At 51.0% G+C, this 25,794-nt stretch overlaps 1 protein-coding gene across 1 annotated transcript; it reads left to right on the forward strand.

Annotated features, from left to right (window-relative positions):
• Positions 1–1,281: 1,281 nt before the first annotated feature.
• ADAMTSL2 (ADAMTS like 2) lies at positions 1,282–25,794 on the forward strand. The gene is given in 30 exon segments (XM_030461320.1): positions 1,282–1,301; positions 2,741–2,852; positions 3,619–3,761; positions 4,315–4,390; positions 4,754–4,856; positions 6,484–6,629; positions 6,733–6,869; positions 7,841–7,920; positions 8,895–9,070; positions 9,970–10,312; positions 10,468–10,484; positions 10,998–11,389; positions 15,603–15,681; positions 15,683–15,706; position 16,251; positions 17,611–17,748; positions 19,768–19,832; positions 19,834–19,897; positions 19,900–19,983; positions 21,348–21,448; positions 21,451–21,504; positions 22,597–22,644; positions 22,646–22,718; positions 22,721–22,767; positions 22,892–23,015; positions 23,018–23,067; positions 24,266–24,305; positions 24,308–24,340; positions 24,343–24,408; positions 25,483–25,794. Coding segments are annotated over 29 exon segments (3,018 nt in total). The 5' UTR covers positions 1,282–1,301; position 2,741; the 3' UTR covers positions 25,686–25,794.

Consider the following 25,794-nt stretch of genomic DNA (forward strand, 5'->3'; position numbering starts at 1 on the left):
GCTAATGGTGACAGGGCTGAATGTTGTCACCAAGAGTCAGGAGTGGCGGGTGGCAATAACCCCAGCAAGCTGCAGTGATGGCCTTGAGTGCAGAACCAGTGCCCCACTGGGATCATGGGGTTTGCCCTGTGTGGGGCAGATCTAGAAGGGATGGAGAGAAGGCTTGAGCTGAAACATCTCTGGTGAGATGAAGGAAATGGTTTAGGGGGGCTGCTCAGAGCTGCTGGGATGTGACCACTCTGTGTGCAGGGACATGCAAAGGGATGCACAGGATTGTGTGTCACCTCCCTGAGCTGTCACATCAACCACGTTTAACACCTAAAGACCACAGAGAACAGCTCATATATGTTGTGTACAGGTTACACTCCCTGTGCAGCTCTGTCCCTCGTTTCACCATGGGCCTTTCTCTCTGACACACACACACAGACACAGACACACACACAGACACAGACAGACACACACAGACACACAGAGACAAACACACACAGATTCCACACGTGTTGTCAAGGGGACCATTCTCATCCGGCACCAACCCTGACCTGACCACCACTCTTCTGCGTGGCAGAAAACTCTCCCAAGCAGCACGACGGCCACCAGCCCTTCCCAGATGACACCAAAAGCCCAGGATCACAGGGATTCGGTTTATTGCTCCTCTATGAAACCCCTGGCAGACAGTACCCAGCCAGCCCTCCCGACGCGGGATGCAGCCGCACGGAGGTACCAGGAGTATTTTGGCCATGCAGGGGTGGGGGTGGGGGGGCAGCAAATACCGGGCTCTTCGTCCCGTCCCGAGGCGTGGGGAGCGCAGCATCTCCGGGGGGATTCCCGGGGGGTTGGGGGGTGGGCTCAGCGCTGCCTGTGCCGGGAGGAGGGGACGCATGCGCCCGGCTCCCCCCCGTCTGTGCCCCCCCGGTCTCGCCGCAGGAAACCGGCTGGCGGCCGCGGACCGGCGCCGGGGGAGGCGAGGGGTTAACCGGGGTGGGGGCATCCCGGGCCGAGAGGTGTGAATTCCGCCCGCTCCCCCTCCTCCATCCCTCCGCACACCCACCTCCCACCCCCCCTCTCCATCCCTGCCGCTAATAAGAGCGGCCGGCGCGGGCTGGGGGGAGCTACAGCGGCGGCTCCTCCTCGCTGCAATCCCCGGCGCTTTTAGCTGCCCTTTGAAGTCGGAGAGGGAGAAAGAGGGAGGGAGGGAACGAGCGTCTGGAGCTGCTGCTCCTGCTGTTCCTCGCCGCTACCGCCCGGCCCCGGAGCATCTCCCGGTCCCGGAGCATCGCCCCGCCCGGCCCCGCCGCCTCCAGGTACGGCCCGGCCCGGCCCCGCGGGGGTTTCGCCCCCCGGCCCCTTCCCCGAGCCCCCGCTGCTCTCCTGCCCGCCGCCGCTCCGGCATCCCCCGCCGGGTTCCCTCCGGTACCGGCTCGGCGATGCTTGTCGGCGACATCCCTCCCCCGCTTCTTTAATTTTTCTTCTATTTAAACACGCAGCTCTGAGCGACTCTAGGATAAACTCGGAGCGAGCTCTGTTATTGGCTTCGAGTCAGAAGTGTCTGGAAGCCTTAATGAAAACCAAGTGTAAGGCAAGTCTCAGCCACCTGTCCCCGGGATCCCCGGCCAAGCGCTCCGGGCTCCCATTAATCAATGGATCTGCCTCTTGGAAAGTGGCTTTTGCATGCTGGACCTCTACCCTGGGGTGATTGCAGAGCGGAGCTGGGGACCTGGAAGCCCCTCTGCTGATTTCTCTAAGGCAGATATTGAAGCTGGGCTGGTATTGCCGGCAGTTCTGCATTTCCAAAACTCTTTCAAGAACCCTTGCAAGAAGAAAAAGGGGTAGGCAAGAAGCTTTTCATGCTGCAGGTCTGCAGTCCTGCCCCCTCTCCCCAGGAGCATCAACCTCTCCCAGCTCCCTGCTTCCCAAAGATACTGCCTAGTTACTTTCCAAGGGAAATTATCTTAGGGGAGAATATTTTCTTTTTCTCTTTGTTACAGACATGAGCTGCTTTGATTGCTTGGAAGCATGATTTCCTGAAACCTGCTCCTTTCTGGCTCTTGCAGTGAGGTTCACAATAAAATGTATTGTGGTTTTGAGCTGAGTTTTATTTAAGAAAATGCCATTCTGGGTTACTCCCTTTCATGAGGCAGAAGGAGAAAGAGATGAAAGGCTGACACTTGGGATGCTTCATTTCTGCTCTTTAATTGTGGGTGATTTCTTTTCCCTAAGAACAGGCTTCTGCCTTGGGAATTGGCTGGGAATTAGAGTGGAATAAATGAAAAAAAGAAAAATAATGACTGTTAGTTGCATTTTGTTGATGAAGCCTTTAATCTCGCTCTTCTAGGAGCAGCTCTTTAAGCAGTGATATTTAAATGCACTGTTTTATGGATTCAGGGACACTTCTTGTTACTTTGCTGCCTCTTGTGCAATGCTTGCTTTGGCATAAGGTTTCCAAGATGAGCTGGGAGCCTCGTCTGGCACTGGTGGTATCAGGTGCAGCTGCTGGGAACCAGTGCAAAGTTGGGGTTTGGAAGACAGCAGCTGAGATGGGATGTGAACCTGGACCACGTTAATGCTTCTGCTAATTAAATATAATTTCAGGATGGAGTCCTTGCAGTCACTGGTGGTTGGTGTCACTTAAGTGCTGGAGAAGACACATTCTGCAGCCCAAGCTGCAGAGCAGCTCCTGCTGCCCCCAGGCAGTGGGGCTGGATGGAAATTTGGCTCAGCAAGGTGTTTGGTTGCTTTCTAGGATGGAGACATCTAAGTGGAGGTGGAGCAGCATCTCCATCAGTGCCCAGTCCCAGCTGAAAGGCATCCTGGTCCTTCTCCTGGTGGGCAACGTTGCCTTTGGGATTGCTCAGGTAAATGCATTGCCTTGCTGGGAAGGGGGGGTTTGGGCTGTGTCTGGGGTGGGGGACCCCTGGGATTTGCAGGGCTGGTTTGTGCATGCATCAGGTCTCTGGCAAGTTGAGGATGTAGGATTTGGCTTTGTGCTTAGGATTTGGGCTTAGCCTAAGTGGTACCTTTGGTGGCTGGCAGTGTGCACAGCTCATTGCCATCATTTGCCCTCTGATCCATGGTCACAGTGCTGCCTGCCAGGAGGGAAGGTGGGGGGGTCAGGGACCCTCCTGAAGTGATAAACCTGGGTGGCATTTGCAAAGGGAACAGATGGGCTCCTCCATCTTCCTAGCAGCCACTGCTTTCCTTTCCTACTTCCGAGTGGTGTTGCAAGGGTTGCGTTCAGCTTTCAGTGAAGCTTTTGGCTGCAATCAGCTCTCCAGCTCCCTGAATTCACTGCAGAGCAAGAGTCAGAGAGCACCAAAAGGCTCGGAGGGTTTAGGTTATTTGGGAGCTTGGTTTTGCCAACTGAGTGAAACAATGAACACTTCCTTTCCTGAGGAATCCCAAATATTGCCGTTTCATTCCAATTTGTAATGAAAACACAATTGGAAAAACACAGGGTTTCTTGAAAGATGGAAATCTCAGACTTGACCTTGGATGGAGGAGGAGGAAACACAAGGTTTGCTCAGGGCAGGCTGGGCAGGGGATGCCCTCAGTCCACCCGTGGATCCACCATGTGGATGTTGACCACCCCTTCTCTCCCCTCCTGCCTGGTGCTTCAAGCAGGACTTGGCACAGACCTCCAACAGCCTGGAGGAAGGGGCAGATGTCACTGCATACTGGTGGGGTGAGTGGACCAAGTGGACAGCGTGCACCAGGACCTGTGGGGGAGGTGTCAAGTCCCAGGAGAGGCACTGCCTGCGGCAGAGGTAGGGGACCTGCCTGCTGGGGTGGGGGGACCTCCACTTGACCAGAAAGTCACCACTTGGTAGATAAGCACAGGTGAAAAGGGGTTGTTTGGAAAAGCTTGTGCAGGAGGTAAGCCCTGTGAGGATGCTGTGCCCTGGACACCCTTGCCGAGCTATTCCCATGCTGGCCCTGATGTTCCTCCTGTGGGCAGATGATGGGCAGCAGATGTAGTGTCAGCTCGTTCTCAAGGCTTCTGGACACAGCAGTGAGGACACCGTGGTGTGGGGTTGGTTGGGGACCCACTGATCCAAAGTGCTTTGTGCATGGCTCTGTGCTTTGCACCTTGCAAACCTTGTCCCCAGGCCCTGGTCCCTGTGATACCTCCTAGGATGCTGTAATAAGAACAGTGGATGCTGCAGGTACAGAGACAGAGACACTTTTGCTATCAGCTCCAGTGAAACCATGCTAGATCTCTGTGTGGCCTTGTTACATGGAGCAGGGGACAAATATTTTGGAAAAAAAAGGGAAAAGAAGGGTTTCTGACACCTGTCTAACCATCATTTCTTTATTCAGAAGAAAGTCAGTGAGTGGGCTGGCTAATAAAACTTGCACTGGGACATCCAAAAGATACCAGCTCTGCAAAGTACAAGTAAGGACATCCTTTTTCTCAATAGGAACACTTGATACCAGCTGTGGAAAATCTTGCTTGTTTTCTCCTGCTGGCATTTCTGAGCCCCATTTGCCCTGTAGCTGTCACCCTGTTGTACCTCCAAGCACCTGGAATTCCCTTCTTTGGTGCCTTTTTCCTGTGCTGGGGGGGGGTATAAAACCCAGCGGGTGGGTCTTGCTCCATCTTCCCTTGGGGGTTCCCTGGCTGTCCCTGCAGTGGGAGGAGGAGGATGTGGTTCTGGATGGGGCAGGCAATGGAAAGGCTCCTTGCAGCTGGTTGAGCTGTGCCAGAAACCTTTCCCGCATTTTGTTTTCATCAGGATATTAATGTATCCCATTCTAGGAGTGTCCTGCAAACGGAAGGAGCTTTCGAGAGGAGCAGTGTTCATCATTTAATTCCCATGTGTATAATGGCAGAACGTATCAATGGAAACCTTTATATCCTGGTAACAAGACATTCTTTGTGTGTTTCATAATGCTTAGCCAAAATATTTTGATAGTTATGATGCTATAGCCCGCAGGAAGGCTCCTCCTCTGCTGTTTTAAAGTGATTTTTCAGAGACACAATCAGCTGTCTCCCAAGTTCAAAGGCATGTTTTGCAGCTGCAGGATAGCTTAAAAAGAAAACAAAAACATGAATTTATGGCTCTAGCCCGGGTTGCTCATAGCTCCTGAGGACCAGAAAGGCTGGAGGAGGATGGTGAGAGCATGGGGTGAGGGACTGTGCTGGCAGGGAGAGTCTGGCTCACCCTGACAAGTGTCCTTGGAGCTGGGGCCATTGCTGGCTGTGCTGCATTTCAGTGACATTTGTTCTCTCCTACACCCTGGGTGTGCTCTGTCAAATGTCCCCAGGATGCTTGCAGTTGGTTTGTTCCTCTTGGTTGAGCAGTGCAGAACTGCAGAAATCACCTAGGAGGCAGAGAACGAGCTTTTTATTTAATATCTTACTCCCATCAAAATCAACCATGAAACAAAAATCATGGCCAATTTCTAGAGCTATCGGGGACCCAGGACCCTCTTGAGGAAGAGGCTCCTGAGTTCTCCTTCTTCAGCTTCACAAAGCCTAAAAATAGAGATGGCATCTAATACAATTTTCTTATTTTTGGGGTCTCTGCCCATACCCAAGCACAATTATGCTTCATGAAATTACTTATTGCCTCCTTTTATGTCAGCCAAGCCCCTGTCTTTCCGTCCTCCTCAGCAGGCTCAGTGTGGTAGAACTTGGTCTGTGTCAGGCTGGTTATCTGTAGCTACCTGCCTGCTTTTGTCCCTTTCCTATGGCCAGGGGACAATTTCTGTCCACCCGTTTGCTCTTCCAGATGATTCACCAGAATAGCTACAGGGAACTGGTTTGATTTTTAGCAGGTGTTCCCATGGCTCCTGGGGGATTTTCAGGATAATGTTTTGACATTTGGCTTTCAGGGCAGTGGGTATATGCCTGCTCCCCAGTTGGCAGAGTTCAGTGCTGTGCATTGGGGTTCTGATGCAAATAGGAATTTGCTTCTTTCTGGGGAGATGATGAAATCTGGGACTCCTGGGCCAGTGGGTGCAGCCAGCCTGGAGAAAGCAAAGGGTGAATTAATTCCAGCGTGGGTGAATGTTAGTGGGAAAGCTCTTGTGTTTTCAAGTTTTGCATACAGCCTTCCTAGGGCATGTATTTCTCTATTTATACCACCACGTGTGTCAATTTAACTCCTGTATTACCTGTTGCTGTGTGAACACGTGCATGTTTTTGTGCACCTGTATCTCAGCTGCAAGCCCTTGCACAGAGGAGTGGCTGTGTCACACCAGCAGTGTCCCTGAGCTGGTGTTGGTGACACTGCTGGTGTCCCCAGCTGCATCTCCTCCTGGGCTGGCTGTGCAAAGGTTTGGAGCAGTGGGCTCTCACCCATCAGATGTGCAATCTCCTGTCCAGCCCCAAACACAAGAGAGGGCAGGTTCGACCCACTGGCTGCTGTGCAATTGTGCTGTTGCTGCTGTTGTTGAGCTTGGCAGAGCTTCGTTGACATTGGTAGGATGCAAGTTTTTGTGTTTCTGCTGTTTTGAATAAATCTTTATATCCTCTCCCCTCAGATGACTATGTTCACATTTCTAGCAAGCCCTGTGACCTCCATTGCACCACCGTGGATGGTCAGAGACAATTGATGGTTCAGGCTCGGGATGGAACATCCTGCAAATACACTGATTTCCGAGGGGTTTGCGTGTCTGGAAAATGTGAGGTTGTTAAACATTATAGCAAAGATTTTGTTAGTAGCATTCAGACAATTACAATGGGTGCGACGGTTGCCTGACCCTCAGTCCTCTCTTTGGGCATTTTTGTAGCCCATTGGCTGTGATGGCATCCTCTTCTCCACCCACACCTTGGATAAATGTGGAGTTTGCCAAGGAGATGGAGCAGCTGCACTCACGTACGGCAGCTACCGGAAGGAAACTCCCATCTTGGTAAGATGACATTTTGGGCTTTATTTGTACACTGAAATGTTGTTTTTTTTTTTTTTTTTTTTGGTTTGTTTCTTAAATTACTTTCAGCTCCTACCAACAGTTTTGCTCCACTTTTCCCTGGTGTTCTACGTGGGTTAATGTCACTTGTAAATTTGGGCAGGGAAAATCTTTCCAGAAATGGGTATTTTTGCCTGGTGCTTCCCAGAAGCCTGAGGTCTCTGATGCTGAATGGTGCAGAAGGGTTGTGTACGAGGCTGGTGTCTGTTCTAGTCTTCTTCCTCATGACCCAGTTAGACCAGAAACAATGGTTTGTAATAACAGGAAGTGAGGATGTTTTGAAAGAGCAGGATTTCCAATATTAGTGTGATACAAAGCAACAGAACCTACGTGTCCTAAATATAGCAATCCAACTGGGGAATAATGATTAATGCTCTCTGAGGAGCTGCTTAGGATGGAGCAAGCTGCAGACACTTCGGTGGCCTTAGGAGGACTTGTTCACACTGCCCTAGGGGAGCTGGAGGACAACCAGTTGTCATCTCTTACTGGGTTTGGGAAACCTGGCTAGTCAGGGCTCAGTGCTGAGCCGCAGGACAGAGTCTCTAGCTGATGAAGCAATCTTCAGAGCTCTTTTCTTGCACTATTTTAGATAAATGTGATATCTGTGGATATGAGGATTGCATCCTTGCACACACTCCCCTTCTGCCCCCCCTTAACTGTGTTTTTCCAGCATAAACCAGGATACATAATTTTCTTTTCTGTTTAAAGAAAACTGTGATACCCCTTTTCTTTTCTGTAGGGTAAGGTCCTGTTTGCAGCCTCACAGTTAGCACTATTAGGTTTGGGGTTTTTTTCTCAAATCCATAGCTCCTTAAAACTAATTTTGGATCAGGGTCAATGTGTTTGCTCTGCTGCAGTATTGACTACCCGGTGTTTTCATTCAGCCTATTTGTTACAAAAGTTCCTTTCATTAATCTGTAGTTTCCCACAGCTATTCCCTGGTAACACACATTCCTGCTGGAGCAAGGGATATCCAGATAGTGGAGCGGAAAAAATCTGCAGATGTTCTGGGTGTGTATAACCTCTTGGTACTTCCCTAGAATGCATCCTCTCTGCTAATGCTTTTTCCACTGTGAAGCTGAATGTCATTTTCTTGCAGGCATGAGCTAAATCCAGAGTCAGTGTAAATCCCAGCCCCGCTGCCTAAGCCAGGATGTTTCTGCTCTCAGAGAAGGCAGTCGGAGCACCTGGGCTGCAGAGTCCCCACTTGGTGCTTTAATGCAGCAATTGTTGGTCATTATCCTCACTGCTTCAGTGTGGGGTGACAAAACGTCGTGGTGTGACAAACACATCCTGGTGGCTCACAGCCAGCCAAGTGACTTCACCTCTCTTGCTGATCCCCTTGCTCTTCTCCCACTTGGGGAATGTGCAATGGCCATGGGACAAAAGGGAGAGGTGACCTGTGTGGCCTTGCTCAAGTGTGGTGGTCACCATCCAGATCCAGATGGAGATGGTGGAGAAACTCAGGAGCAAGGGAAAGTCTGGAATTGCCCAAGAGAAGCACATTTGCTTCCATCACACTCTGCTGCCTCAGAGGCTCGTGGCCACATGCAGGAAGATTGAGTGAAAAAGCCCTGATTTAGTAGCCCAGTTCTTGGGCTCTGAGTGACCTCTTCTTGGGCCACTGCTGGGGCAGGTGGCATCAGCTCAGGGCTCCCCAGGAGGCCACTCCTGCTGCTGACAGCTTGATGGACCTTGAACTGGTCACACTGGGCAGTGGCAAAAGGGTGAGAAGAGATGTGAGGTAGTGAAAAACCCCATCCCCAGGAGCTTGCAATGTCAAGGAACACATGGCCTGGAACTCTGGGCACTTCTTCCCATGGTGGGTGCTGGAAATAGGTGACAAGTTCATGGTGTTGTGGGGGAAACACTGCTTTTCTCACTGTGACACTGGAATAACTGGAATAACCCTGACTGAGCCCCTGGGAAGGTTGCACACCCTGCCCCTCATGCCATGGCACTGATTCTCCTCTCTCTCTTTGCAGCTGTGGCTGATGAAGCTGGGTATTATTTCTTCAATGGGAACTACAAAGTTGACAGCCCCAAGAACTTCAACATTGCAGGCACGGTGTTCAAGTACCGCAGACCCATGGATGTTTACGAGACCGGCATCGAGTACATCGTGGCACAAGGACCAACGAACCAGGGCTTGAATATCATGGTGTGTGCTTGGACTCTGCAAGTTTGCAAGGCTGGGGGTGATGGGGAGGGGAAAATCTGTTGGATCAATGTGGGAGCAGAGTCTGATATCATTTCCCAGCTTTGCTGGGCAGTGGGAGCAGCCCCTGTGCCCAGCTCCTTGCACAAACCCATTTTGTTTGTGTCTGCTCTCAGCTGCTGGCAGGGCTGTGAGGAATGAATGTGGGCTTGGTAACCCCTCTCTGCAGGGGAAGATGCTTCAGGTACTGTGGAAGGGATTTCTTTTCCATTCCTTGGCATTTTTAGCCCAGTTACTTGGCAGGAAAAGTAATAATAAGAAATAGGGGCAGATAGCTTAGAGAAGTGCCGAAAGCTGAGTTCTTTCTTGAAAGCAAACCACCTAAAATCAGGCATACGAAGATGTGGCATTCAAGTTTTCTTCCCTGTCACCTTCCACGTAGCCTTGGGCAACTCTGGAAGGGAAAGGGATGGCTGCTTGGGTGCTTCCTTGGGCCAGTAAAAGAAGTTGTAGTGTATCAGCTGTGAGACCCCAAGCCCAGTGGGGTTTAGGAGATGAAGGCAGTGTGTGTGTGCTCATCATTCCCCATAACACCACAGAACAGGGGCTTGCAAGTGATGGTCACTAACTTCTAACTTCTGAAGTGGTTCTCCAGGTCCTTGGTTGCTCAGCAGCAGAGGTGACCTGCAGCTCCCAGTCCCTGAGCTAATCCTCAGGGCAGCACTGCCAAAAAATCCTTGGGAAATGGTGCTGAGCTCCAGTTGTAAGAAGCTGGCAATACAGTGGAAAGCAGATTGGAAAGAGCCAAGTAGATGCTCACCAACTATCAAGTTCAAGCTGAATCATGAGCTTTGAATGTCATACACTTGCTATATCCCCTGATAATTTAATTTGTTTGCTAGGTCTGGAATCAAAATGGCAAGAATCCATCCATCACATTTGAATACACCCTCCTGAGGAAGCCACACTCAAAAAATCTGCAGCCCATCTACTACACCTTCTCTGAGTCAGATAGTGAAGAAAGCAGAGAGTTTGATGGAGATGTGCCATTGGGCTTCATCCAGAACAATGCAACCTATTTTGGGAAAATCTCCAGGGAAAGGATAGACTTGGAGAACCAGGTGTTTGGGAGGCAGGACACGGACGAAGATTTAAACTTGAGCAAAGGTCAGGAAACCAATGAGGTCTATGAAAGAGCAGAAACAATTGACTGTGAGCCAAAACTGAAGGGCAAACAACCCCAAGGTAAGGAGGAGACTTGGGCCTCACCCTTCTGCTTCTCAGAGCTCTTGTTGAGAAATGCTCTGTTCCTACCTCTGGTGATTCTGCTGGGTTGTTTTTTGGAAACCTTGGAAAGTTCTTTAAAATGTCTCTGCTCATAAATCCTCTTTGCCCTTCAGGTTCTGGTTTCTGGTGGGTGGGGGGGCAGCCACGGGTAAGGTGTCCCTGCCAATGCCCCTGCTGTGCTTTGCCTCATGCCAAGGAGAGGAGGGAGCCCTGGGTGCACAGAGGTCCCTGTCACAGCTTCCATCCCCTCCCACCTCTCCCCAGCCCCCAGCAGCCTCCTTCCCACTCCAGTCCTTGCAGCATCCCACCACCAAACTGCCTCGAGTGCTTTCCCAGCATGGCTGCATGGGCTCTGGGGCCAGGAAGACATCTTCCTTCCTGACCTCTGCTATTGCTTGGGGCAGTGCTGGCAGCTGCTGAGCTCTCCTCTGGCCATGTGGCAGCAAGGATGAGACCCACAGAGGTGCACACTCTTCCCAAAGGGTTACGACCCCAAGAGATTCCCCATTCCCAAGACCCCAGCTCCTGCCTTTAGGCTCCCAGGTGGCTGCTCAGGCTCTGATGTGCTCCTGCTGCTCCAGGGCTGCTTTTGCCTCCCAGCCTGGAATGCATTTTGTGGTTGTCACTGGTGTTGTTTCCCCCTGTTGGCTCCAATCTAGATCCAAACGTAACCAGCTCTACTTACCAGACAGACCATGACGACAGAGACTTGGACTCCAGGTTCACCTCCAGGGAATTCCTCTCTGAGAATGCCATCACAGACAAGCTGCTGGAGAAGACCTCGGACTCCAAGGAGCTGGTGCTCAACATGACCATGAACAGCATCTTTGCCCAGGGAGACCCAATTAACACTGTAGGCTCACACATTGACAGCCTGTACGTCGACTACGAGGACACAGATGGCATTGTGACCTACAGCATTAACAGCACTTACATGGAGCTGAGCAAAGGTGTCAACACATCTGCAGAGACTCCCTTTTCAAATGCCACTGTCACCATGACCAGCCCTCAAGGGAACAGAACCCACAAAGCAAGGTAAGAGACACATCTTTAGCTATAGCTGATCCTATTAATTGCTGATCTCAGCTCATAGGAACCCCCTGCTTGGTGCAGACCCCATTGCATGGTTTCTACCTGCTTGGGAGGTCAGAAGGTAAGTGGGGGTAGGATGAGGTATGTGAAAGCTTTCTGTTGGGGGTTAATTTGGAAGGAAGGGCCAGAAGCTTGGGAGCAGAAAGTCAAGAGAGCATGTAAGGAAGAGGAGAACTCAGATCCCATCCTTCATGGGGCTGCTGTCCAGTCCATGCTGATGTCTGTCAGCTTCTGCATTGCTCCCTGCCTGTTGTAGCTCATTATCAGAGCTGAGGCCAGAAAGAAGCCTCTTCCTTTTGCCTGCTCTTGACATCCTGCTCTGATTCCCTAGGCCCTTTCTTCTGAGTTCTGATGCAGCAGAAGTTGGTCCTGGCCCCTTTTTACTCCCCCTGTTGACTGCCACCCACTGTCCTGCCCACTCGTGTTGACCAGCACATGGTCCCAGCAGCTCCCAGGCATGGTCCTGCCAGCTTGGCTGCTGCTGGAGAACCAGGGCAGGACAAGCAGGAGCTCTTCTGTAGGGCCTGCAGCACAGCCTGGCTTTGCTGCCATGAGGGATGCAATTGGGCACTGCTCTGACAAGGATCTCAAAAGCTCTGCAGTGGCAGCTCATCAGCTGATATCCAGGCTGTCACTTCAGGATCCCTTGAGTGGCTGGTTTGGAGCAGAAATGTCAGAAAAAGGGAAGGTGGGGAAAAAAGAAAAAAAAAAAAAAAGAAAAGAAAAAAGGTTAATCTATTTTTAACAGCAGAATTCATCCAGGCAAGGATGGGCTGGGTGGAAGGGAGTCTCAGGATAGTGCTTATCTATGAGTCTGTGTCTAGGATTTGTCTCTGGTTGTATTTGCTGTATTTATCCAGAGCTTGTACCAGATTATGCTAAAAGAAAATGTCTGTGCAGCCAAGTGTATCAACAAACTTCTTAATGAGGGAAAACATTAGAACTTTGCTAAGGGCTTGAGTCTAGCATCTCTTCTCGTGGCTTGGGAACTTTGCCTGCAGCTGCTGAAGCAGGGGGCTGCCCTGTCCCTGGGGGATGCCCTGGTCCCCACCACCCTCTCTGTGTGCCCTTGCCTGGCACCCTGTACCCACACCTCTCCCCGTGAAGTTTAATGCTTCCCCAGCTCTGGGCCATACAGGAACCTTTATGTGCTGTACACTTAAGCATCTTAGCTCCTTCTGGATGGTCACAAATCATTGTCTGTGGCTCCAGAGAAGTTTTTCTGGTACTGAAAAACCTCTGTGCACCTTCCCTGGCTGTCCTTCTATTGAAGAGACAGGGCAGGGATTTAAACTCCTTCCTGCAGGGGACCCATCGTTTCCATTTGTTTCCCTCCACTCTTCCCTTAGTGGTTCTGCTGCATTCCCTCCTATTCCCTGCCTTTATTGCTTCCCACAACTTCTTATTTATTAGAACCATGGGATTGTTTTGGTCAGAAGACTTAAGATCATCCAGTGCAAGTGTTAGTCAAGCACTGAGCCATGGCAGGGTGCTGGAGTGTGATCTGGGGGCTGGAATTGTTCCTCCAGGAGGGGGGAATGGTGAGGGATCCCCATCCTTGGAGATGGGCAAAACTGGACTGTGAGACCCAGTATCTCACAGGGCTCAGCCTAGTTCTGGTCAGGAGCCTGGGCTTCAGACATCCCAGGTCTTTCACAAGCTCAGTTTGGGATGGGCAGTGGCTTTTTTGCTCATTTTCATTCCTTGTCAGTGAACAAAGAGGGGAGGATCAGCTCTGCAAAGTGTAACCAGGCAGTCTGTACCCCTGGGGTGGGATTGGTGAGAGGGGGAGCATTTTATTTTTTTCTAAACTGCTGTAGCTCTTGGTATGGGTGAAGTTACCAGCACCAGCATGAGGTGTTATATTTCCTCTCTGGAATAATTCCCACTCTCACAGGAATTGAGGGATGGCTCTTCCTGTCCTGGAGCAGTCAGGCTTTCTGGGCAGACCCAGGCACTCTGTGTCCTTCATCCCCTGCTATGTGCAGCCAGGGCTGGTCCTGCAACAGGAGTTATGGGCTTCTTTTGCTTAAGAATAAAAGCTGAATTAAAACACAGAAATGTGAGCTCAGGGACTCTGGACATTGATCTGTGGTGTCTGTGTGCACTTGTTAGGATTACTCTTCTGCTACAGGGACTGTATTGGGAAGATGGGGAGCCCAGACCTGAGCTTGGGGTAAGGGAATGGTACAAATTTTTGTTTGATAAGCAGAAGCAGAATGCAGGCAGGGAAAAAAAATACTTGACTCTTCTTACAAAGCTCATAATGAAGAAGAAAAAAAAAAAAAAAAAAAAAAAGAGGAAAAGCCCCACCAGCTTTGTAGGACAATGTGCTGCTGTTTGCATTTAGAGGAGAACAAAATGACAGTTTTGTCTTTGCTTGAAATGGTCAGAGTTAGGCACTGGCCTCTGACCAAATGTCTGATATTTTCTGGGAAGAACTTGTCCCTGTGACCTCATTACATGCAGGAGAAGCTCTTCATGTAGGACCACGTACATTCAAGGGACACTGCTGAAAGGTTTTCTGTCCTCAGATGTAGCACAAAGCTTATTTGGAAGCTTATCTTTTCCTTTCAAAGGAGAGAAGTCCAAGCCCCAGGATAACCTTTTTTTTGATCTTTTTTTTTTTTTTTTTTTGGTGCCCCTGAGAGCAGAGTATAGATTGGAATATATAGGTAATACCCTGTTTTCCAGGCAAAAAAACCCAAAAACAACCAAAACAAAAAAACCAGTACAAAACCCAGATGTAGGCTATGTTTTAATGGATCTGACTGAAAACTGTCATCTTGTGAGCCCTCTCCTGGCTGGGGCACAGCCGGCAGCACCGCCAGCAGCCGGGCTCGGGGGCTGCTGGGTCCCTGGGGGAAGCTGTTCTGGCAAGATAAAGCACTATTTATAGTGAGCTGAGGCTGCTATTTTTCCTCAGAAAATAGTCATATTCATTTCAGTTCCATTTCGAACGCAGGAAGTGACCGTTTGCCAAACTGACAGAGCAAAATCAACAGGGAAAATGAGATTTTGTTGTTTTTAATCCTGCCGGAGGCTCAGTGCTGGCGGTGGAAGGAGGGTGGGTCCGAAAGGAAGCGGCCGGATTCTCACATGTCCTTTTAAAGGTTGATTTGATAGACTCGGACCTCCACTTTTCCTTAGGAACAACTAATAAGGCAATTTCAGAGCTTCTGCTGCCTAGAAATCATACAAGCTGCATTATCTCGCCAGGCCAGAGGACAACTGGATGTCAGGATCCGACCTTGTACGCTATTTTCAGTGTAGCCGTGTCAAGGGTTTTTGAACAAAGGTATGAGAGGAGATTGAAGCCTTTTGTTGTAAAGGTGCAGTATCCCTGACGTGTTCCAAACCTTCCAGCATTGCACTGAACTGGGAGAAGCTGTTATTCCTTGCTTTGACAAATGCTTTTGTTTTGTTTTCTTTTTTATTAACCCCAGGCTGCCTCCCTTAACTCCTCTCCCGATTGGCATTCCGCCTTTGAGCCAGCGTGGGTCTCAGAGATGCAAATTACCTAAAAATAAACCCAACCAAGAGTGGCAAAAGCGGCCTTGGGTTTAAAAGCAAAGTGAACTGAGAAGCAAAGCTGAGGAGCTCCTGTGCCAGGTGGAGGCTTTCAGAAGAGTGAGCAGCCAGGAGCTCTGCCCCGTGTGCCCGGCCCTGGAAGGCACCAGGGAGGAGATACTGCACCTTTAGTCACTGTAATGCTCAGGGCCAGGTGTATTTGAGCAGAAAAAACCCAACAAAACAAACAAACAAACAAAAACAAAAAAATTGCAAACTTTTGTTTAAATTCTGAACTGTTTCTACTTGTGGGTATTTTATCCCATTCTCTCTATTTCTAGACAGTGGAAGCTCTGCCTCTAACCGGGCTGGGGATTCTACTTGGGCTCAGGACAGGTATGTTGTGAAACAAACCAAACTGATTTAAAACAAACAAACAAACCCCAAAAAATCAGAAAAAAAAACCAAACCACAAACCAACTGCCAACCAAGCAAATCCCTCCCAAACCCAAACCCATCGAACTGCAGCCTGCTGGCAGATGTGTGTGTCTGACATGCCTATCACAGCTCGCCTTGTAAACGCCTTGTTTTGTTTTGTTTTGTCCTGTTTTTTGTTTGTTTTTTTGTTTTGTTTGCTTATCGCTAGAAACAGATTGAAGTTGTTAAGAAAGGGCCAAGGTGTGAGTGCTGCTGACATGTACAGGTGGAAGCTTTCCTCCCATGAAACCCTGCAGCTCTACATGTACCACAGTAGTTATAAGGAGCAGCCAAATTTCTGCACAACTGCTGAAATCACCTGGTGTGTGAGTCACTTTTCTGTCTGTTAGGGATGGGAAGGACCTGAGGATGTGTAGGGGAGCTCATCACCTCTGGAGCTGGTTTAGCACAACCCTGAACCTGCTCCAGCTGGGTGCACACATGGGGAGAGGAGCTGGGGGGGCATGGTGTGCAAAGCCCACTGACCTTGTGGGTGCATCGGGGTGTTGGTGCCCAGCATGTCCAAATCCTGCAAAACTCTCCCTGGGGAGCTCTGAATGTCACTTTTGTGTTCCAACACAGTGGGGGGCACTGGGGTTCAGCAGGATCCTCAAACCTGTGCTGAGTCTCAGTATATTGCCTTCTTTTATTTTTTTTTTTTCCTTCTCCCTTTTTTTGACCGTTCAGAGGGGTTTGAAAAGCTCAGCTGCTTCCCCACAGTGTGAAATTGTGAAGACTGTTCAGCTCTGAGAGGAAACAAAATAGCATTTTGGCTTTTTGATTGATCTCTGCCCTGGAGCCTGATCTCAGCTGCAAGGGTGGAAGTCTGGAACAGTGACATAGATGCCAGGGTTCTCAAAACCCAGCCTGTATTAGTTTTTGCATAAATTCCCCATTTTTGCCCCCCCCCCCCCCCCAAAAAAAAAAAAAAAAAAAAAAAAAATCCTACAGCCCCTTGATCTCCTCTCCTCTCCTTGGTTGGGGTCCTGGCCCCTCCAAGCCCATCTCTCAGGATGGAGCAGACGTCTGGGTCGTGCGCTCGCCTGTGCCACTCCCAGGCATCCCTGAAAGAATCCAGATCCTGCCGTGCTTCTGGAATGGAAAGAAAGAAAAAAGGGGGAGAGAGGAGATAGCAGCCTGGGGGACATCTCTCAAAAAAGCAAATGCAAGGATTTTATTTTTTAAGCATTTGTTCTTGTCCAGTAGAGACATGGCTGCAGCTTGTTGGCAGCAGGAGCTTTGCAAGCCATCGTTTTCCCCAGGATCTCATCAGCCACATGTTCTGGGACATTTTTGACTCCTTTGATCCCCTCTGAACAAATTTCCCCCTTGACAGGGCCCAGTCTGCTCTGCCTGGTTTGCAGTTAGCAGAGAGAAAGTTTCCTTAAATTTCTTTTTCTCACTGCCTTTTCCTAATGACATATCGCAGAGAACGAGACCATGTCAAGAGCTGTAGATCTTTTTTGGTTTCATGTAAACCATATGTTCCCGAGAGCTGCAATTCTTGTTACCTGTAGCCGAGCAGCCTCCTGGTCCCCAGCCAGGTCCCCAGAATGGATTTCACAACATTTACTCTGGCACTGGAGGCTGCAGTGGGGGGAGGGCTTGCTCTGACGACACTGGCTGCCTGTGCTTTCTGCGAGGGAGGCAGGAAGGGGCAGGTGTCTCCTTGGAAAGCCCCAGAAGCTTTTCTTGGCTCAGGGTGCTGGGGGCACCCAGGGCAGATGGCGGGTATAATGCATAGAGAGAGAGTGGGGGGATGGGGAGGTGGGGGACTGTTTTCTGTCACCTCACCCAGCAGCCGGTGGGGTGGGAGCCGATGGCTGTGAGGCAGAGGGAGCTGCCGACCAGACTCATTGCCCTGGATATTTCTATAAAAACATGTTAGTTCATATATTGATCTTGGTGGCAAGCCCTGGCAGGGTGGCCATGCCCACCTTCAGAGCTGGCCAAACTCAGCTGTGCTGCCGTGTTGGCTGGGTGGCTACCAAAGCCCAGCAGCATCCATTCCAAGGGCTGGAAAGTCCAGCTCTCTGTTTGCCATTGGGATATGGAAAATGCAGCCCTAAGAAAAAAAAAATGATAAGAAAAGAAAAGAAAAGAAAAAAAGCAAAGAGTTTGGATGTCAAAGTCACCAAGCATCCTCTGTTGTGTGTGTGTGTTCTCTCTGACACCAGGAGTGATGTCCACCTATGCTATGTGTGTTCGCTATGATGGGATCGAAGTGGACGATGCGTACTGTGATGCCATGACCCGTCCTGAGCCTGTCCATGAGTTCTGTGCTGGGAGAGAGTGCCAGCCAAGGTACCACCTCTGCAAGGTGCTCCTGGGGTGCTCTGCCCTGCCTGGGGGAAGGGATTGGTGTGGATTAGGGGTGGGGGCAGGAGGGATGGCCTGTGGCACCCCTGTCCCTCCTCCTCTGGTTGTGTCTGCCTAGGATGCAGCAAGACTTTCCTCTGAGTGCTTCAGCTCAAGATGCTGGGTTAAAACTTCATAAATCCTGGCAGAGTTTGCAGCCAGGCCTCCCATCAGGTCCAGCTTCTAATGGTACCACTGGGATCCTGCTCAGCACACAGAGGAACAGGACTGTGAACTGTGTGGAGGGCAAACTGTTCCTTAAATCCAGTCCCCTGGTTCCTTCAGCATCCTCAGCATGGCTGAGGTTTGCTTGTACCAGAGCTGGGGCAGAGGGAACAGTTCTTCAGAAGGTTTCCCTTCTGATGTGGCTCTTTAACCAAAAAGTGTGACCCCAGTCCAGATCCAGGCTGGGGGGTAGGGGACAGTCCTGTTGCAGGTTGGTGACAAGTGTGTGTGTGGCTCTGCAGGTAACAGCAGGGGTGGGCAGGACTGCAGTGAAGTCAGGCTGCAGAAAGGGCAAAGTGAGAAATAAAGGTGTCTGGGGCATCCCCTGGTATGGTGTCACTTGTGACAGGGGGTCCAGGGACAAGGTATGGACCTGCACCATGGTGAGCACTTGCTTTTGCCCCAGGTGAAGGAGGACAAGGGAGGGATGTACCTGCCCTTTGCAGTGTGAGGTCTCCTCCTGCCAGGGCACGATGCAGTTGAGGCAAGAGAAAGGCGTGGAAGTGGATGATGCTGCTGCTGGGTCCAGACTTAATCTCTCTTTGCATTAACTTGGTATTTTTTTAGCACAAGCATTAGGGCTCTGTTCATGCTTAGATTATCCCCTGGTCTGCTATAAAGCTGTGCTGTACCCACACCATGGGCTGGCACTGTGGGAGAGAAGAGATGCTCTGTGACTGCAACTCAGGAGCTGCCAGGAGCTCAAACAGCATCTGAGCACAGTCCCTGCACTTATGCAGAGGGGACACTGCTTGGGCTGGCAATGCTTTGCCAAGAGGAAGTGCTAAGAGAATTTTGTCTGATTGGGGTGGGATGACCTTGGTTCATCTCTCTTCTGAAATTTAGGAGCATCTCTAAATGTTGTCATCCTCTATGCAGTTCTCCTGCTCTGTGAGCAGCAGCAGTGGGTGGCCACAAGGGCAGCTCCATGTCCAGAGGAGCTGTGAATTCTGATCCATTTAGTTTTTTAATTTTCCAGCTTATTGTTTAATTCAGAATTGCTATAAACATAGAATCACAGAATGCTTTGGTTGAGAAGGCACTTTAAAGACCTTCTAGGCCCAACCTCCCTGCCATGGGTAGGGACACCTTTCACTATCCCAGGTTGTTCCCATCCAACCTGGCCTTCAACACTTCCAGGAATGGGGGGAAATGTTACTGTACTGTAAGAAGTCTTCACCTTTTCGTGTCTTTTCGCTTGGCTTACAAGCTCTTGTAACAGGAGGTCAGTAGTGGCAATGCCTTTGAGAAGATCCTGGCTCTTCCAGCCCATCACATGAGGTTAGCAAAGTTAGATGGGTGCTTTGTGTGACATTACTGCTGGGTTTCCAAGGTGATGGATGGTGGTGTCCTCTCTTGCTCAGCTGGAGCTGCAGAAGAGAGCTCAAAAAGAGAGGTCAACTTCGGGGCAAAAAAGTGCAGAAAAGGGCAGGAAGTGTGGTGTGCTGGCAGATGTGGGTGCTGCCAGGGAGCTGAGTGCTGGTCTGTGCCTCACTGTGCTGGCATCTCCTTCCTCTTGGCATTCTGGACTTACCACTCAGCCCTGCAGGATGAGCTCGGCTCTCCTGGGTGAAACCACAGACTTAATCACATCCCATCCCACGGGAAAACCCTGGCACCTGGCAGCTCATTCCTATTCCATCCCCTCTCCCAAGCGGAACCAGGCAGGAGGGGTTCCCAGGGGATGCTCCCACCCCGGTCCACTGTGCTGGGTGCCACACTTCTCTCTTCTTTGCAGGTGGGGAGACGAGCAGCTGGACGCGAGTGTTCCCGTACCTTGCGGGAGGGCTTCCAGTTCCGCATCGTCGCATGCTGGAAAAATGATCTCCCCGGGCTTTGACAGCTCCGTCTACAGCGACCTCTGTGAGTCAGCAGACATCACCCGCCCGATGAACGCAAGGTCTGCAAGAACCCAGCCTGTGGGCCCCAGTGGGAGATGTCTGAGTGGTCCGAGGTGAGTCTGGCCTGTCCCCTGCTCCTCTGTTCTGTTTCCAACCCAAACTCATCCCTAGCCACCTGGGGACTCAGCCTTTTAGGGCCCTGGCTGAAGGGGGGACCAACCACAAGGAGTCAAGTTTGGTTTTTTTTTTTGGCTAAATGAAGCCTTGGGTCCCCTCCAGGGTGAGGAGGTCGCATGCCATTGGTCACCCACGGGTTTGGGCTGCACGTGAGTGGAGCGTGTGGCACTTGTGCCCTGGAGCCCACGTGCTCCTTGGCTCCCTGCAAAGGAGCAAATGTCATTCCTGGTCATTCCTAAATCGAGCCCAGACCCCTTCTAAGCAAGAGCAGAGGAAAGGAAAGGGAAAAGGGAAAAGGAAAGGGAAAAGGGAAAGGGAAGGAAAGGGAAAAGGGGAAAGGGAAGGAAAGGGAAAGGGGAAAGAAAGGAAAGGGAAAAGAAAGGAAAAGGAAAGGGAGAGGAAAGGGAAAGGAAAGGGGGAAAAGGGGAAGGAAAAGGAAAAGGGAAGAGGAAAAGGAAAGGGAAAAGGGAAAAGGGAAAAGGGGAAAGGAAAGGAAAGGGAAAGGAAAGGAAAGGAAAGGAAAGGAAAGGAAAGGGAAAAGAAAAGGGAAAGGGAAAGGAAAGGGAAAAGGAAAGGAAAAGGGAAAAGGAAAGGGAAAAGGAAAAAGGAAAAAGGAAAGGAAAGGGAAAAGGAAAAAGAAGGGAAAAGGAAAAGGAAAAGGAAAAGGGAAAAGGAAAGGAAAAGGAAAGAGCACATTCTGGGAATCTGAGGATGAACATAGTGCAGTGCATCCCAGCACTGGGCTGCTGACCCTTTTCCCACCTTTCCACCCTGCACACATCAGTGTGTGTCTGTGGGACTGGAGTCACTCAAACCCAGATCTAAATCATGTCACGGGGCTGCACGGTGCCAGGTTTATCCCAGCAGAAAACTCTCAGCTGGGAGGCTGAGAGGGGCTCCAAGGAGGAGGGAGGAGGGAAGGAGCTGGCTGTCCCAGGAGGAAGGACAAGGGGATCTCACCTCCTCTCTTAGTGACAGCTAAAACCCCTCAGCTCTGAGCAGGCATCTTTTTGGTGCCTTGGGTTTTCACTCCCTGGCATCTGCTAGCTGAGAGCTTGCACAGCACCCGGGCAGGATGCACCCTCCTGCAGCTTAAGCTGATTGATGAGGGGGTTTTGGGAAGAGGGGTTGGTGGTTTGGTGTTTTCGGGAGTTTTTTTTAGGGTCACCTATGCCTTGTCAGTGTGTGGTTTTTCAGAGTTTCATGATAAAAATGTAAAAAAAAAAAAAAAAGAAGAACAGCAAACCAAACCCACCAAAGCAGCTGATGTGGTGGGTGGGGAAATCCCTGCTGATGTTGTCCCTGCCCTGCAGTGCTCAGCCCGTGTGGGGAGCGGAGCGTGGTGACCCGGGACATCCGCTGCTCGGAGGAGGAGAAGCTCTGTGATGCCAGCACCCGGCCCCTGGCTGAGAAGAAACTTGCACAGGAACACCCTGTGACAGGCAGTGGACTGTCTCAGACTGGGGACCGGTGAGACCCCGAGGTGGCTGCTCAGTGGCCACCGTGACCCAGGCTTTACTCCTGTCTTTGGCACTGGGAGTTTGGGTTTGTTTGGGTTCATCCTCACCCGGCCCCGACAGACCCTGGGCATCTGGGTCTGGAGATCTTCAGGATCTCCAAAGGATTTCAGCCCCTGATGCTTTCCTAGTCCCAGTGTCACCTCCCGGTCGGTTTGTCACTAGGACTTGGCCTGGGTGACCTGGTTTGAAGGTGTTTGTGGGTGCTGGGCTTTCCTTGGAACAGGGATGAGCTGCTGGGTGCTGATCCAGGATCCCAGTGGGCCCAGGGCTTCCTGGCAGCTTTTCCCTGGGGCTCCTTGCAAAGGATGGGTTCAGGAGGGCTTAAACCCCAAGAGAGGTCCCTCAGTTGGTGTCAGGCCACCCCTCTGTCTGTCTGTTTCACAGTGCTGATGCTCCATGCCCAGAAAAATGAACTTTTCCACAATTTTTTTTCTCCTTCTCCCTCTTACTCTTTCCCCCCCCTAACCCCTCAATTGCCCCTTTTCCCTTCCTGCACAGCTCCACTTACAGAGAGACCCCAGCTATATCCCAAGCGTATTTTTACCCTGTTTTTAATACATTTGCATCAGCTAAAAATATAGCTGTTCCATGGCCAGCCAGTGGTTGCTGTTTGCAACACCACCAGGGCTCTGCGAGAGCGGCCACGGAAAGGCTGGAGGAGCACTTGACTCCCGCCCCACCCCCAGCTTCTGCAGTGCCCACCCGGCCCTTTGAAGGATGGGGAGGAATATTTGCAGCCATTTACATGCCCTTTTGTCTTGACTTCTTGGAGAACCCCCCCAGGGTTCCCTACTTGGGGACTTGACCCAAAAGATTGCCAAGTTTTGCTCAGGACCAGCATGGGGTGATTGGTTCCAGTGGGATATGCTGCAAGCTTTTTTGAAGCTGAGCCCTGAGGAGACCTCTGTGCTTTGGAAAGGTGGTGCTGGGGAGGTGGTTGAGCACCGTGGAGGTGTTTGGGACTCCATCCTGGGGAGGTGATGGGGATGGGTGTGGTGCCTGCCCCGTTGCTGACCTCCCCCATGCCTGGTGTGGTTTTCAGTGCAGCGGTGGCTGCGGGCAGGGCAGGATGATCCGGCATGTCTACTGCAAAAACCAGTGATGGGAGAGTAGTGCCAGAGTCCCAGTGCAACCTGGAGACCAAGCCACTGGCCATCCATCCCTGTGGGACAAGAACTGCCCCTCACACTGGCTGGCACAGGACTGGGAGCGGGTAAGTCCGACCCTACCCCGGGCTGGGGAGTGCTTGGAGATGGAAGGGTTGGTTTTTTAAGGGGGGATGGCTTGTGGTGGGGTTGGACTGGGGGTCTCATTTGTCCTCATTCGTGTCCCTGCAGTGCAACACCACGTGTGGCAGAGGGGTGAAGAAGAGGATTGTGCTCTGCCTGGAGATTGTCAATGGGAAGATCAAGACCCGCAGCCCCGCTGACTGCGACCTCACCAAGAAGCCCATGGAGGAGACAACTGCTTTGAGAGGCCATGCTTCAAGTGGTACACGACCCCCTGGTCAGAGGTGAGTGGGGAAGGAGCTCAAGGCAGCTTGGGCATCTGTGTGAGGGAGGGAAATTCCCTTCCCTCAACACACACCTGCACAAGGCTCACACCAGCTGTGAAACAGCCCAAGGAGGTGGGTGAAGCTCTGCAGCCCCCAGGGGCTTGGGATAGAGCCTGCCCTGCTATGGTGCTATGGGCTTTTTTTTTTTTTTTTCTCTTCTTTTTTCTCTTTTTTCTCTTTTTTCTCTTTTTTCTCTTCTTTCTCTTCTTTCTCTTCTTTCTCTTCTTTCTCTTCTTTCTCTTCTTTCTCTCTTCTTTCTCTTCTTTCTCTTCTTTCTCTTTTCTCCTTCTTTCTTCTTTTTCTTCTTCTTCTTTTCTTCTTTTTCTTCTTTTTCTTCTTTTTCTTCTTTTTTTCTTTTTTTTTCTTTTTTTTTCTTTTTTTTTTTTTTTTTTTTTTTTTTTTTTTTTTTTTTTTTTTTTTTTTTTTTTTTTTTTTTTTTTTTTTTTTCTTTTTTTTTTTTTCCTTATTTTCTTCCACCCCTCCTTTGACCTGCAGCTGCTGATGGGTGTGCATGGGAGCCCAGGGGATGCAGGGGCAGGGGATACAGTTTGCTCCAGCACCCTGCATGGTCTCCCAAGGGAGCCAGGGCTTCAATGGCCATGGGAACAAGACTCAGCAAGGTGGGCAAGAGCTGCGAGGGCCATAGCCAGCTCCCTGCAAGCCCTCCCTGAGGCAGCTCTCCTTGTCCATGCTCCAGGTGCCTCGTTTTTGTTTAGTCTTGCACACCCTCATCACAGCCTATAATTTAGCCCAAGCAGTTGCTGCAAGCCCAGCCTGCTGAGGCATCCAAAGGGCAGGGAGTGCCAAGCCCTGGAGCAGCTCTGCAAACCACACAGGGAGACTGGGGAGGGGGGTCCCATGGCCTTGGGGGGGCTGCAGGACAGGAGCAGGGTATGGACAAGCCAGCTGGCCCATTCAGAGGGAGGATGGCAGATCCAGGGGGTGGGAGCACAGCCAGGGATCTCTGGGCAGAGACTGAAAGCAAAGATGAAGCCAAGAGGCCAGTGGTTGTAGGGATGACCATGATGTTCAAGCAGGAGAGAGTTCATCCCCCCTGCCCTGCCATCCCCACCCAGCCTGGCTTTTTCAGCAGGTCCTGGCTTAGCAAAGCCCCCCAGGAGCAGGTTCTCTCCTTACCCCCTCTCTTTGTCCCCAGTGCACAAAAACCTGTGGCATCGGCGTGAGGATGCGGGATGTGAGTGCTACCAAGGGAAGGACATTGTCAGGGGCTGTGACCACTGGTGAAACCAGTGGGCAAACAGACCTGTGACCTCCAGCCCTGCCCCACGGAGCCCCCGGGTGAGTCCCATTGCCAGCAGCACCTCCAGCATCTGGGCTTCCACCAGCCCCCAGTTAGTCACCCAGGGAGGGGATATAAGGGGACAGCCCTCTCTCTGTGCCCAAGTAAAGGAGGTACCTCTGTTAAATCAAGGGAAGAGTTCAAAAGAATCATGCTTTGACCTTAAGATAAAAGGGAGAGAGCTTTGGAGAGCTGACTGGAGTGCTGCTTCTGGGTGATTCCAGATAGAAAGTTTGGTCTGTGCATTATTTTAATGATTTTCGGTCTCCAAATGTCCTGTGGGATTTGGTACTATCTTGTTATCTGACTCATCTGCTGGCTCAAAGCCCCTGTGATCTTTAGTGAACACATGGTTCTAATTCTTCAGTAGAATTTGGGAGTAAGGATGAAAACAAACCCAAAAAAGCATGGAAAGGGAGAGAGATTTGGGTCTGGCTTCTGGCTTGGCTCTGGCCCTGCTGTGTCCCCTCACTGGGATGCTGGGATGGTGCTTGCAGGTGCCTGTCTCAGGAGCAGCCTGGTTTCATGTGTCTGGTGGGTTTTAAGCAAAAAACCTATTCCTAAAATGGGTTTTAAGCAAATATTGCTCTGAAGGGAGCTGGCAGAGTGTCATAGCAGTCTCTGTCCTCCTTTCTCTCTCTAGCAACTCACTTGCCCCAAACTCCTTCTGCAACACTGTGGGATTCCCATTAGCTTTTTTTGGGACAGAAATTGAGTGTTTGTGTGCTTACCCTGTGCCCAGCATGGGTGTCCCTAAGCATGGGGACATCTCAGTGCCAGGCATCCTCGGTCCCACAATCCTTGGGCAGCTTTTTCAGTGCTGGGACCAAATGAAATTCCTCAGGCCAGGTGGGATGAAACAGGTCAGCCTTTGTTTAGGTTGACATGATATTTCTAAGGAAACTCTGTGGTGTTTCCCAGGGGTTGGTCTGCTAGGGGTGACAGTCACAGCCGGGGGGATTTGCTGTGCAGCCGGTGGCGGTCGGGGACGGCTGCGAGCAGGGGGAAACCAAGCTCATAACCTCGCCATGGTTTGTTTTCCTTTTTCATCTCGGGGCCTTTTCTTACCCTAGATGACAGCTGCCAGGACCAGACAGGAACCAACTGTGCTCTGGCCATCAAAGTCAACCTCTGCAGCCACTGGTACTACAGCAAAGCCTGCTGCCGCTCCTGCCGCACACCCCCACTCCTAGTGCCATCGCCTGCCAGGGCTGCTCCTGCCCCCAGCCAGCCCTCCCCAAACCACTTAGGGAGAGCTACACATCCCCCAGACTGATGTTAGAATGCTTTGGGGTTGGTTTGTGTTTTCCCAACGCTGCAGAACTACTATCCCTCTCCCATGTGGAGGAGGGGGGGCTGGCAGGGCTGGGCTTGGGCTGCAGAGG

The sequence above is a fragment of the Calypte anna genome, chromosome 17 (genome assembly GCF_003957555.1).
Source record: "Calypte anna isolate BGI_N300 chromosome 17, bCalAnn1_v1.p, whole genome shotgun sequence".
In the NCBI taxonomy this organism is placed as follows: Eukaryota; Metazoa; Chordata; class Aves; order Apodiformes; family Trochilidae; genus Calypte; species Calypte anna.